Source organism: Manduca sexta, chromosome 21 (genome assembly GCF_014839805.1).
Source record: "Manduca sexta isolate Smith_Timp_Sample1 chromosome 21, JHU_Msex_v1.0, whole genome shotgun sequence".
NCBI classification, from domain to species: Eukaryota; Metazoa; Arthropoda; class Insecta; order Lepidoptera; family Sphingidae; genus Manduca; species Manduca sexta.
The window spans coordinates 3,172,921-3,187,555 of NC_051135.1; the positions used below are offsets into that span (position 1 = coordinate 3,172,921).

The 14,635-nt window shown below is 32.9% G+C and overlaps 1 protein-coding gene across 1 annotated transcript; it reads left to right on the forward strand.

Moving 5' to 3' along the window:
• Positions 1-479: 479 nt before the first annotated feature.
• On the forward strand, positions 480-4,674 carry LOC115444386 (malate dehydrogenase, cytoplasmic). The gene is given in 7 exon segments (XM_030170152.2): positions 480-1,677; positions 2,873-3,224; positions 3,553-3,748; positions 3,751-3,770; positions 3,957-4,119; positions 4,192-4,322; positions 4,458-4,674. Coding segments are annotated over 7 exon segments (1,227 nt in total). The 5' UTR covers positions 480-1,429; the 3' UTR covers positions 4,575-4,674.
• Positions 4,675-14,635: the final 9,961 nt, after the last annotated feature.

Genomic DNA, 14,635 nt, shown 5'->3' on the forward strand with positions numbered 1-14,635 from the left:
CATGTTTTGTTTGTTACAGAAATAGAGCCGATACAATATCGGATTGAAAAGAAATAGGGGGGTCGAAAATAAAATGTTTGTTGAATACTTTTGATTACATATTATTTTTTTATTTGAAGTCCTTGTTTTGGGAGTTTTTACTAGATGGCGCTGATATCATGTATTAGGTATTGGACATATAGTAACCAAACTGCACTTTTTGACTATCATGTCCATGCAGCAGTACGCATGCACTGTTGTGTTCCGTTTTTAAGACATTGCAATCAGGATTATTAGGTATTTATTGGGCTTTATGAGGTTACCCTCAAGTACTGCGTAACAGTTACCTGTTACGCAGTACTTGATAATCATACGTTCTGTATAGTGTTGGTTCTATGTGGGAGGTCGTATCGTTTAAAAAAAGGTGAGCGGCATGATCTTTGATGATCATATTTGCATTAAAAAGTAAACTAAGTTGCTGAAATGATATAGGTAGCACCAAAAGTTGAATTACTTGAAATTTATTTATTTACACCACGACTTGTATTATTCTGTGTCCAAGGTTTGCGGCCAGGAGAACTTAGGCACTTTCATAATAAATCACCAAATACATAAATAAATATTACGTTATAAAATCTTATAAAAAAAGTGTCTCCTTTTGTTAAAATCGATGTTTATACGAATTTTGTCTTTTTTTTGCTTCAACCTAATCAAAATGTAGGATATTCATGAATGTAAAGGCCTTGAAAATTGTTAGATATGTAATTTGTATATGTACTAATACAATTGGGGTCAGCCTGTGTAGGCAGGAACTCATATCCTGTTTCGAACAGGTCGGCGTACCTAATTATGTCGACTGGGGAGGAATAATATTATCGCTTCTTGTCAATCGATGCTCTCTTTGGACTCCGCTCTATTTGCCATCACGTGCAATAAAGTCACTGTGTCTTGCTCGTGTAAAACAATGTTGTAAGGCATTTATTACGTTCCCTGCTCACGTTCATATTGTGGGACAGTTAGATAAGGACCTAACTTACGGCTTTTGAGCATGATTTCGGCCTGACAACAATCCTTTTTTAGACCAATTTCGAAGCCGTCTCGATGAGTTTTATTTTGTCTGTGGATCACATTTGATTGATATCCTGCAAAGAGTATTATAATATATATGGAAAATATCCTCTTTCTTGACATTTTTCACACTGGTTTTTGTTGACAATTTCTAACATATTTTATCGATATAACATATAGATATTAACAGAATACTTAGATTTGTATTCTCTTTATACTTAGTACGATACGACCAATTACGACAAATTGGAATTTGTATACTTAGTAATAATCAAAGTTACAATCGCATTAAAATATCTAAAATTAATAACAATCTTTAGTTCCTTTACTTGTCTCTTTGCTGTTACTGAGTGTCTGAATAATATCAAACTATTGTACAAAAATGAATTTCCATTACTCACCATCATTGGCTCCTATAAAAGTTCTCATGGTTAATTCCCTTGCGCCGGCAGCCCAACTTATTGCCGTTAAAATATTATCGGGCTCGGTATTTGGCAGTAATCAATTAATTGATCTTATCCTTTTAACATATTCAAATGAAAGACAATTAGCCGAAGCTCTTCAATTGGAACTGAAAATGTGCGCATTTCCATGCATGAATTCTATAGAAGTATCTTCGGATTTGCCTGGGTAAGATTATAACATAACTCAGTGAGATTGAAAGTAAGAAATAAATTAACATGCATATTTTATATAGATAGTCTATTAATAGACATGTGCCTACAATTACTTGGGCTTAGCCTCAAGGCTTATTAACTCTTTTACTAAAAAACTGATACCTAATTCTTTCGAATTCGAGGGTACCTAGATTTTTTAAGGATTTTAAAGGTGTCTAACACTGTCTATTTCTGTCGCAGGGCAGCTTTGGACAAACTTAGTTATGTAGTTATTTTTGTAATTATAGGTCTAAGCACATTGTAGCCAGTACTAGGCATTAGAAAATAGTATATATAACAATAGTACGTACTATCGTAACTTAACATACAATATCTGAAGCTGATAATGGAAGTGCAGTACAACACAGAGAGCTATGAATTTCAAAGTTTATGTTTTGTCACTACTATTTATGGGCAGTCATATAAAATGAGTAACTATCTGTCATTTTATTTAACAACCGCTTCTAAAAGTTATTTATCTGTTTGCAATATCTTCTGCAAAATGTGCATATGACTCGTGTAGAGCTTGTCGTTGATATGTAAGTCAGAGCTCTACATTGAAGAGTCTTTATAATAAATCAAATTCTAAAGATGACAATAAGTTGATATTTGAAGTTTCAAGAGCACGTAGTAAACCACCGAGTATTTTGATAGTTGAGTAACAAATTAGAGGACGTACTGTTTTAATAATGGTACATTGTTTTTATATGGGAGATATGGTGTGATCCAATGTCCTCACACAACCACGTACACACACATACGTAGCCGTGCAAGTGTGTGTCCCTACAATTCGCTCGGCCACATGCGAAATCACTTTTAGATTTGTAAATCAGTATTCTAAATAAATCTGTTCTCAATACTCGACAGTTAAAAATGATTGAATGGATGATATAAAATAGCTTTATTCATTAAAATGCAAACAGTACTCATCTATATCAGAGCAAACATTTATAGATATTAAATTACTATTTTTACCACATTCTGCCACCGGTTTATATTTGTTTTAACGTAGATTTCATAAAGTTTCCAATAATCTCTTTCAATGCGTGTTTTGTGTACATAAATTAATACCAACTTTTTTACTATATTTGTTATTATTTGTTATCTTTACGCGTATACGAAAATAATTGTCCTAGAATTTAATTATTTATTTAAATATACGTTTTAAGTTTTTCAGACGCTGATGTTTTTTGCTTTATAACAAATTTTCCAAATCCCAATCGTATTGACTTTGACAACATTGACACCGATGAACAGTTCGACACTTTGTATTTAATTATTAAAATAGCTAACAACTTGTCGAAACCACAATCGGCTGCTGATAATGCGCTAGAGGAAAGCGGCGCGTTGAAGAAAAATAAAAAATCTCAACAGAAAGCCAGGAAGCCAATATTTATTGCAGACGGCTTGGTAGCGATAGATATTCTAAAGTCTTTGTCGAAAAATATTCCTCACGATGTATTATTTTGTCCTACATCTTTGACTTCCATAGCAAAATATACGTTGGGAGATTATTTAAAGGTAAAATTTTATAAGCTTAATATATTTTCTTATGGTTATACTTATGAAGCGATTCTGTAAATTTTAATTATTTCTCAACCTGTTTATTATCTATTCATAAATGTAAAAAAATATTTTAATTTCTTTAGAGTCTTTTACTGTATTATATCTTATACCTATGATTTTTTGTTAATCTTTATGTTTATAGCAGATTTATGACCAAAGAATGGGTTAGAGTAGCATCTGCATCGATTTTCTTACACTTTTTAAAGGATTGTACAAATTGATAAACTACTCTTTTATTGTTCGTATATGATAATTGATGTATGTTCATAATATGTTTTGGAAGGTGCAAAGTAATAATGTACTAATTAACAATGTTCATGTATGGGCTGGTAATGACGAAGTATTCTACGTTGAGGTACAGAAACCTTATATTATAGACGACAAAATCAACGTCGAATCTGATTGTGAACGCGAGGTGATCAGTAAAGATCTAATGGAGTCTTTGAAATTAGATCATACAAATTTTAATGAAGCTTGGATGAAAAAGAATTTATCGAGAAGGTAAAGAATGCATAATATTATACTACTTTGCTTATACCTGTGAAATTTCTCGACGATATAATATTAAAAATTTAGTTGAAATTTAATTCAAATGTCAAATCGGCCACATTATAAATTATTTATAAAAAGCAATGGTGGTGTAATAGCAAGATATAAATACGATATTTTTAAATAATAATATTACAGATAAGAACGACAGCTTCTAAGAATTCCTACGGATGTATATATAAAGCAGCTCAAATCACCAAAACTTTGCATGAAATTTGGACGACTCGCATTTACCAAGATGTGACGAAGTGTTATTGCAGTATGGGCGTCGTTAGTGATGGATCTTTGGGGACTATTAAAGGTATGTTATGTGTTAATTATTATGCGGCTGTGACTGTACGTATGTCGGTCACTAAAAAGAAATGTTTTTCAGGATGTCCTTATGTTCTACCGCTAATATTCTCAGGCGAATCTTGGATAGTCAATAAATGTTATGAAGATGATACTCATTTGAAACATGAAATAAAAAGAATTAACAGCGCCGTTAAAAAACATCACGAAAAGGTATACTATTTTGTTAGAGAATTATAGAACGTACACATAAATATATATTATATACAACAAGAATTACCTATATACGTGTTACTTAAATAAAACAGTTTCATTAAGTTCTATTTAACACTGATTATACCATTGCAGTTACTGCCTTATTGTAAAAAGTTTCTCGAGGAAAATGTTATTAATCAAGCTTTCATACCCGATGAGGAAAGCTCAGTTTTTTCTATGACTGATCACAGCAGTAAGCTCAGTCTCTGAAGTATTTTATAACGGATCTATAGTACCTTGCACAATAAGATACACGGAATAAAGAGATTTTTAAATTGTGTTCTAAATAAAAATGAATTATAAGTACAAATATTTTAGTTTTAGTTAAATGTTTTACCCTTTTTCTGGAATGCTATTTTTATTATATTACCTCAGCTAACTATAAAAAAAATATTCGGAAAGCATTCGTTTTTTTTGTATCCCTTAGATCAAATGAAACCAAATATACACGAGATTTCCTTAGACAAAATAGAGAATCTCGCCAACCTTATTGGCCTGCGCGTATATAAACAGTGTCTGGCCTCCGTAATGGAAATTACATACCCTCGAGGTCGGAAATCAAATTGATAGAAGAGGTTAAACAAACGATGCGGTCAGGGAGCCCAGACCGTAGTCCGTCGAATATTAATCGCTCGGTAAATGCGCTTTTATTTGTATTTTCCCTTGCGTGGTTCATGCCTGCGGGAAGAGTAAGTGACAATCTTACTAATCTCAGTCGTGCCGGCCGACCGAGTTTACTTATCAATCGGAGCTAATTGCTAGTTAAATGGGGGCACGGCTAGGATGTTATTTCTAAAGATCTGCTTTTGAAAATGGATTATTGTGGTAAGTTGTATATAGGGAATGTGCAGAACCAAAGATCTGCTATTTGGTGGCGCAGTCGGATTTTTAGCTTATCGGTATTTGGTATAGTCGTAAAATATTCATATTAAAATAAGTGAACAATACAATTTAATTTGTTGATAATGTATTGTCGCATATCTGGTATATCTATTGTTGTATATACTCTAATATATAAAAATAAAATGGTGTAAATTTCTATTACGTCCTTAAAAATAGTACCTACTTAAATTCCCTGGTTATGTGAAAAGCGACAAAATTAGTGTTATAAAAAACATAGGTACATAATTATTAGTTCTAAAAGCACTTATAAATGTTTGGTAATGTAATTTGTAATAATAAATAAGTTTTGTAGTTGACATTTAATACAAATTTTATTATTAAGTGAAAATTACCTCATAACTAAACCTCAAAATTTAAACATGTTATTAAGTGAATATAACGTTATAACTAAAACATGTTTTTTGTCTTCAGTTTATCCAAAATTGGTTCCCATCAAAAAAAAAAAAATCTTTCCATGCAACCTGTCAATAATTATAATCGGTCGGATTCTATATTTTACAATTTTTGTTTTTTGTCACAATAAAAATATATGATAATATCAACAAATTGTAGGCGGGAAAGATTCATTTTTATCCATCCCGTGGAACTCGTTCTTGTTTTGTATTGGCACCTATAGTTCATGCATGTTGTCTAAGATACTTTAGAGGACATGCATGTATTAAATTAAGATCATGGACGGAAGAATTGATTACATTAGTAATTATTGTCAAGTATATGATGATAATAATAAATGAGAGTTCTAGTGCCAGTCATTAAATCCTTACTTCGGGCGAGAGTAGAACCTGTGACCTATCGTGTAGCATACCTATCCCTCCTGGGACATAGAGACTACATTAATAACAAAAATAAACAAACTTTATCAAAAAGCAAAAAGAACCAAACGAAGTTTCATAATCATAACATTTTTATGCAGTTTAGTATTACTTTTATTTTCCGTATTCGTAAGCTATTTGAAGAGAAGGCTATTTCACGACGCGTAGGAAATTCGAATCAAACTCGTCTCATTAGCCAGTAAAGGAAAACTTGGATTAGTTGACCAACTTCTAGTAGGTAGTGAATTGCGCGAGTGCGTTCGGCACGACGACAGGCTGTGTGCACCGAGCTCCCTCTTCAACATTAAGTACAATCAACTGACTGGAAGATTTCCTAGCGAGAGTATTGACTATATTAACTTTGCATACAAAGCAACAAAAGCTTCAATTAAATGTTGACCTTATACTTATTATCATTATTATACTTATTGTACCAATGTTGACTAAAATGCATTGGGAAAAACTATTGTAATACTTAATAAGTAAATACTAATACAACAATTAAACAACTAAAAGATTCTTTTAAATTGAACTTAAAATTAATACATATTCATAGAATGTTAAAGTGCAGTGAAATAGTGGATATAAAATGGCAGACATAATGGCATCTAAATCCATGAAAAGAATATAAACTGAAGCATTTATCTAGTGAGGGCGGCCACCACACCTTGTAGAGATATACGATTGCCGCGGGCAACGAATCGTACACAACACTCCATAAGGAGGGTCACCCCACATGGCTAGAATTTACTGTGAAAGGAAAGCCAATTTTCGATTTGGACACTTTATCGAATATAAAAAGTACATTCGCAATTTTTTGTATAAATTAAAGTGTAATTAGTATATACATGCTGTTATCCACAGAAATTCGACTAGGGTTATACCACGGATCTAGGCAAAACTAACGCAAAATAAAAGCTGCCTACTTATTGCTGTGGGGTTCATGTGTTTCCTTGGTCGGAAAGACTGGTCAACAATCTTTTATTTTGTTGTAAGTTAGAAAGATGATCACCATTCAGTAATTAATGACCACCCTGATCAACAGTGATTGCTCACCAACATGAAGCCCACACTTTCTGTGCTTATTCTTAAGAACTTTATAAAAGTTAACGTAAGTAATATTAATGAATTCACAGAAAATTATTTATTTATGTAAACAATATACAATTTATGTTTAATTTTAAATCAATGAAATGTAATTTGAATATCTAACAAAATGAAAATGTTAAGTACTTATAATAATTGTTGAAATCGTGGGTGATAAAATTTTAACTTCAAAGAAAGGCTTTTTAACATTAAAGCAAACGCGCGTGCGGCCCCTCTTGTCTCCTTTGTAGACATTAATTATTATCTGATCCTGGTTGGATGATAGATTTATTACCTTTTTCCCAGCCTTAATTTCTAGAGACTCGGTCGAATGGCCTATGCTATCACCGGAACATTAACGGAGCCCTTGGGAAATATCTCTTGTGTTTTGTATTACAAAAACTGTAACTATTAAGGGTGAGGCTTAAGAAAATTCCGTTTGTCGTTACTGTGAAAATTAACTTTTTTATAGCTGGTGCGTACAAATGTACAAATAGGTCACCTGATCTATTTAATGATCCATATTCTCATACATCCACAACTGCTGTTGGTGTATATGAAGTGTTTTTCTGTTTGTTAATTTTCCCAATACGTCCGTTGAACCAATTTTGATGAAATTAAAGATTAGCGTGAACGCCATAAAAGGATATTGCTGATCTGTTAAACAATAGAAAAGGTCTGTGTTTTATAGAAAATAAATCTAAACGTTACATGTCTTATGCTATTTAAGTATTAGTACCCTAACGTTTCCCGTTTAAATACAGGCGGGAAAATGCTTTAGATATAAAAAAATAATTAAAAAATGTATTTAAAACTCAATCACAGTCGCGTCTAAGAACTACGAAAGTAAGAATTATTCATGGAAGGTTTAATGGTGTAATAACGTTCTAATCCTATAACGTAAAGTGGGTTCCTGGGCGGAGGCGGCGGGTCGAAAAATTTGTTTAAAAATTCAATACCGTCTATAAGAAACTCGTTCTGAGAACGCAACGGCCTGCGAACATTCCCATTTTCCTTTAATAACATGGGAGAAATTGCTCGATTAGTGCGAAAGGGGATACCTTCGCAAGCCTTCAATTGCGATATGTAGACCGAGACGAAAGTTTAACTAGACTTATATTTTATGCTGATCATTTGAAATTTTAATACTGCTGTATTCCCGGAGAGGTAGATGGAGGCGTAGCTAGCACAACCACTATACGTCAGATCCTACATCTTATAACAACGTAGGGGATAAGTCGGTTACCATATGGGGCATAATTCACTTCCATCCTGAGCAACTGGCATGTATTGTTTCAGATTGATATAAAATATATTATGACAAGACAATAATAATTATTTATGTTACTAGTAACAATCTACTGGTAAAAATTTGGACTTTTACACATATTTATAAATATTATGAATCAGTGTCACATATCTTCCTTCTTGGAGTCAATAGCGACAATACACTGATTTTATTGATATCTTATCAAAAGTATTTATTGATAATGCTATTAGATCATTGAAATTCTGTAGCTGACAACAAAAATATAACCCACACTAATAAAATCCTATCTTTGAAAAAAAAGTGGAGGAATTTGCCGGATTAAAAGCATTCAATTTAAATATCCCAGACCTTTGTCCAGTGAGTTTCCGTAGGCACCCGGCCGTGAAATTTCATTTAATCGCCGGAGAGAAGTGCGTCTCGGCTAATGCAGATTGCGAGCTTCGCCCTCCGGGCCCGGTTAATTTATGACCCAACAAATTTTTATTCTTTCCTGGACTGCTCAATCGTCATTTTTATCTTAATCTAATCATTCGGTTCTTAAATGGCTGTTGAGTGGACAAGTTACACCTTTTATCTATAATTGCTCGCGGCTTCGCCCGCGTGAAAGAGTTTTCCGGGTTGAAAGTCCTGCTTTATATTTTTCCGGGATAGCAAGTAGCCTATGTCCTTTCCAGGGTCCCAAACTATTTCCACCAAATCACTTCGAAAGCTGTTAGTAGTTTTGAGGTTATCGCTTTCAGACAGGCTGACAGATGCGGCAGGGGAATTTGTTTTAAAATATATGTTTTAGATTTTAAGGGGACAATTTCATCATACATGATTGTTGCGTAACTTTAACGTTGCGTAAAAAGAAGAAACAATCAAAACAAATAAATTTTCCCCGTTTATGCAACATTTTTTATTGTTACTCCCTTCCTAGTCGTCATAGCGTGATATTATATAGCCTATAGCTTTCCTCGATAGATGGGCTATCCAACAGTAAAATAATTTTTCAATTGTAACTAATAGTTTCTAAGATTAGCGCGTTCAAACAAACAAACAAACTCTTCAGCTTTATACAATAGTATAGATTTGTTGAATCGAAGTATTTGCTAACTAGATCAGACTACAGTGGATATTTGAGTGAAACTATGGCTGTTAACGAGACAGAGTATAACCGGAGTGATTAAACTACACTTCGATTAATAATGTACAGCAATACGCAAATGAGTATTGATCGATCTTTCAACGATGATTGTTAAAGTCCCAAGCGATCAGAATTTAACATAATCTGATTACGAAGGCATACTGTCTGCGAGTGAATGCGTCAGTGCTGTCCTGTCTCATTGATGACTATCGTCATGTGTTGTAGGGTTTTAGTCCTCTGTATCATCTCGGAATCTGAAATTTGTGCTGCGGATAGGCTCGGCCCTCTATCATGTAATGGATCAGATAACACATGGCGAAAAGTGGGTGCCCTGGCTGAACCCCTTCGAGGATAAAGCTGTTATGAATGTTTTTGCAGAGAACACTCGCTACCACCGGCTTATTTTCCATTGTTATGACTACAAATGACATTGAGAATGATTTAAATGTAAATTACGTGGTCGGGGTTTTTTGCTATTTGTCTATCTTCTTCGTTACTTGATGATAGCGAGTTTCGTTTTGTTCTAGGATTTCTGTACTTGTTGCATTTTTGCTTTATGTATTCATAACTTGCAGCTTTGTTTAACACTGAGTACAATCAGTGAAACTACACACAGATACAGTTCCTACTATGCATTTCTAATTTAATATTTTATGTTAATCATGAAAATAGTAAATCTGCTATTATTGGAAATCTATTTTTAAAGGGTGCGACAAAATAATTGTACAGCACCGTTAAGCGTTATACTGTCCAGATAGAGTATGGAATCGAATGGCTATATCATGCCATTTGGCATAATCATGCCGGCCTACTGAGATTATGAATTATGATTAACTCAATTTTGACCAGCTTGTACATTGGATCATATCCGTAAAAATACTTCCTATTGGGTTAACAATGTTCTTGGTACTAAAAGCTACCATGCTCTGCACGGTATATATTGTTCACAACGTGGACAGTCCAACGCTGTAATCCGTTCATCGTATCGAGTAGAGATTTGGCCGAACCGTCGTAAAGATGCGAAACTCAACCATATTTCACACCCGGCCGTGCCAACGCTGGTCTAAATGTATCTTTGTTCGTAGGATTATCAGTGTTAGGATATGGACGGCAATAAAACAGGCTCTTCTATTATTTTACCTTTATAATTTTATTCTAACTTTTACTTGTTACATTAAATCACTCGTCATCCATCTTGTACGTATTTTTCTATTTAAACCAAAGAGAATTACCATAGCCAACATCATCATAACGTAGACAGTAAACGCGGTAAGTACAAAATCACCAGTTTAACACACCTCCTTGATTTTGTAACTTAACTACAGTACAAGTTTACATAATTTTAATAGACTCTACCAATTTCAAACTAACCAAATTAAATTAACATTAAACACTTTATGACATCAATCAAAACATTTCACAACTAAACATTTTCTTCAATAAACATTACAAATTAAACATGAGTTTCATTTATACCTCATCATCATTTCTAACCCCTAGCAAATATCTGAATTTTTTATGTTTAGCTTTACAAAGAGACTTTGTTAAAATGTCAGCAATTTGTTCCTCAGTATTAATTTTACATACATTAATTATACCTTTCTTTTCAAAGTCATGAACAAAGTGATAGCTTATATCAATATGTTTAGAATTTTTACAAAATTTACCATTTTAGACAAAGCAATGGCTCCAGTATTATCCTCATAAATTTTGATACAGTTAATTACTACATCTAAGTCACTTAACACTCCCTTTATAGGTAGCACCTCCTCAACACAATCTGCTAACGCATAATATTCAGCATGAGTTGAAGCCCTTGAAACTATTTTTGTTTTGTGATTTCCAAAATATTGTATTTCCATATACTTTAATGACAATTCCTGTGGTGGACTTTCTATCAACAATATCTGCCCCCCAATCTGCATCAACATAGGCATCTATTATATTCTCATAATTTGCATTATAGTTTAACTTAAATTTTCTGGTGTTATACAAGTATTTCAGAACACGTAGAGCATATTTATAGTGAGTTTCATCATAACTGTTTTGAAAACGACTTAGATAGTTCACAGAATAAGAGATATCTGGACGTGTTCCATTTGCCACATATAGTAAAGCTCCAATCAGGTTACGGTATTTAAAATTTTCATTAATTTTTGCAGATGGTTCCAATTTTAAGTTTATCTCCATAGGTGTTTCATACCCCTTTGAATTAATTATTTGAAATTTAGATGCAACATTTTTATATATTCTTCTTGGCTTAAGTACATCTTCTTTTCTTCCTTTTTGTATTCTATGTTAATTCCTAAATACTGTTTAATTCTTCCAAGGTCTTTCATTCTGAATTTCTTATTTAACATATTTTTTACTTCTTTAATACAGTTAATATTTGAGCTAACCACAAGCAAATCATCAACATAGAGTATTATATATACCTTTTCATCTCTTATACATCCTGTATATAGGCAGTAATCATGATCAGATCGCTTGAATGATATTTCCTCCATAAAATTGTGAAAGCATTCATACCAATCACGTGGACTCTCTCTCAATCCATATAATGATTTCTTTAATAGATAGACTTTGCCTTCTTCTATTTCATAGCCATCAGGCGGATAGATGTACACTTCTGATTTAATATTTCCATTTAAAAATGCTGTTTCCACATCCATTTGTTCAATTTCCCATCCATTTAGACATGCTGTAGATAATACAATTTTTAATGTAGTCATTCTTGCAACTGGTGAGTATATTTCTTCATTTTCACTGTATATCTGTTGAAATCCTTTTGCAACTACACGAGCTTTGTAGTTTCCATTGGATTTGATTCTGTATATCCACTTAACTTCTATTATTTTCTTGTCTAATGGTTCTTTAACTATTTTCCATGTATTATTTTCTTCTAAGCTTTGTATTTCTTCATCCATTGCCCTTTTCCATTTCTTTGACTCTGAACTATTAATAGCTTCCTCATAGTTTTCCGGTAAGTTTACATTACAGAAATTGGCATGTACCACATAGTCTTCATATTTTTAGGCATTTTCTTTGTTCTTTTTATTCTTATTTCTTTCACCTCTTTATTATCTTCTTTCTTATTTTCTTCTATTTCTTTGCACTCAACATTTTCCTCATCTTCTTGATCATTCCTATCATTTCTTGGGTTCTCATCTTCTGACTCCTGTTTCATACCATTATCTTCATTATCAGTTTCTTTACCACAATCAAAATTTATATATTGGGGCCTTTTTTCAATAAATGTTACATGACGACTTACAATTACTTTATTTCCTATTAAAATTCTGTATCCCATATCCGAATAACCAACTAATATGCCCTTTTCTGCTTTTGGATACAATTTTGATGTTCTCCGCTGTTCTGGTGTTCGAACAAAAGCTTCGCTTCCATATATTTTCAAATTTGTCACATCTGGTTTTCTTCCTAAGAATATTTCATATGGTGTCCTTTTAATCAGTGTATTTGTTAACAATCTATTCCCCAAATATGCAGCGGTTCTAACACATTCCGGCCAATAACATTTATCGATCTTTGCTTCAGCTAATAAACATCTCGCTCTGTCCATTACTGTCCTATTATATCTCTCAGCTACTCCATTTAATTGATGTGTATATGCAGGGCAAGGTTTTATGTAGATACCTTTTTGTTTTGAAAATTCAAAAATTTCTGTTCAAATATTCTGTACCATTGTCACAGCGAATCTCCTTAACTCTTTTTCCTGTTTGATTTTCAACTAAATTAACATAATTCACAAAACAATCATACACTTCACTTTTTGAATTAATGCAGTACACTTTAGCTAACTTACTAAAATCATCAATAAAGCTAACAAAATATTTTTCACCACCAAAACCTATGGGATTTATTGGGCCATTTACATCAGTATGTATTATTTGAAGCAAGTCAGTAGTTCTACTTTTCTTATTTGAATTAAATGGTAAATTAGACATTTTATTTTCTAAGCATATTTCACATTGATAATAATAATCATTTTCAATTTTCTGTGGCAAACCGATACATAAGTTATTTTCACATAATTTACTTACATTATAAAATTTGTATGACCAAGAATTCTGTGCCATTTTTCCTTTTCTGACATACCTACACTTACATATGAGCTTGGACTAACATTTTCATAGCTTACTTTTCCTTTTAATAAAACAATTTATTTTTCTTTATTGCACATGCTATTTGATTGTTATTAGGGCCATATATCTGTGCATTATCATTGTTAAACAATATTACATTATTATTAGAAGTTATACTAGATACACTTAATAGATTTTGTCTCATAGTGGGTACATAATAAACATTATATATTTTAGTTTTTAGCCATTGACCTTTTACATTGAAGTACATTAATATGTTACCTATTTTATTAGTTTTCAAAGAAAAACCATCACCCACCCTAATATCAACTGGATTATTTAAATTTTTATACTCACAAAAATATTTCTCATTATTTATAATATGGTCCGAGCAACCACTGTCCAACAACCAAGACACTTCATTCTGCATGTCACAGTTCTTACTTACTACTTGAGAAGACATTACTTCAACATTAAATGAGTTTGTAACGGGAGCACTCTGCACAACGGATGTTCCTGCCGTACCACCAGATTGCCATCTTCCTGATGTACCTTTGCCTCCTCGATGTTGACCTCGACCTCTGAAATATCTGTTTCCCCTCCAGTTCCAGTTTCCTCTCCATGCAGGTCGCACTTGATTTTGCCTTGTTGGACAATTTCTCTGATAGTGTCCCGGGTTTCCACAATTATAACATTTATTTTCCTCTTTTCCTGCGCGAAATGCTTGCGACGACGCTTGTGTACACTTCTCTGTCTCTTTTATTTTTTGTGTAAGTAATAGCTTCGACTTTACATAATCCACCGATTTTTCCTTGTCTGGTAATGCATCCACTATGTCCACTATTTGAGAAAAGGACTGCGGTAGGCAAAGCAACAAGTAGTTTAGCTTGTCCTCTTGTGTAACTATTTCTCCACTGCCGATTAGGTTATTTATGTGTGCCTCGAACTTGTTTAAAAACTCAGCAGGATCA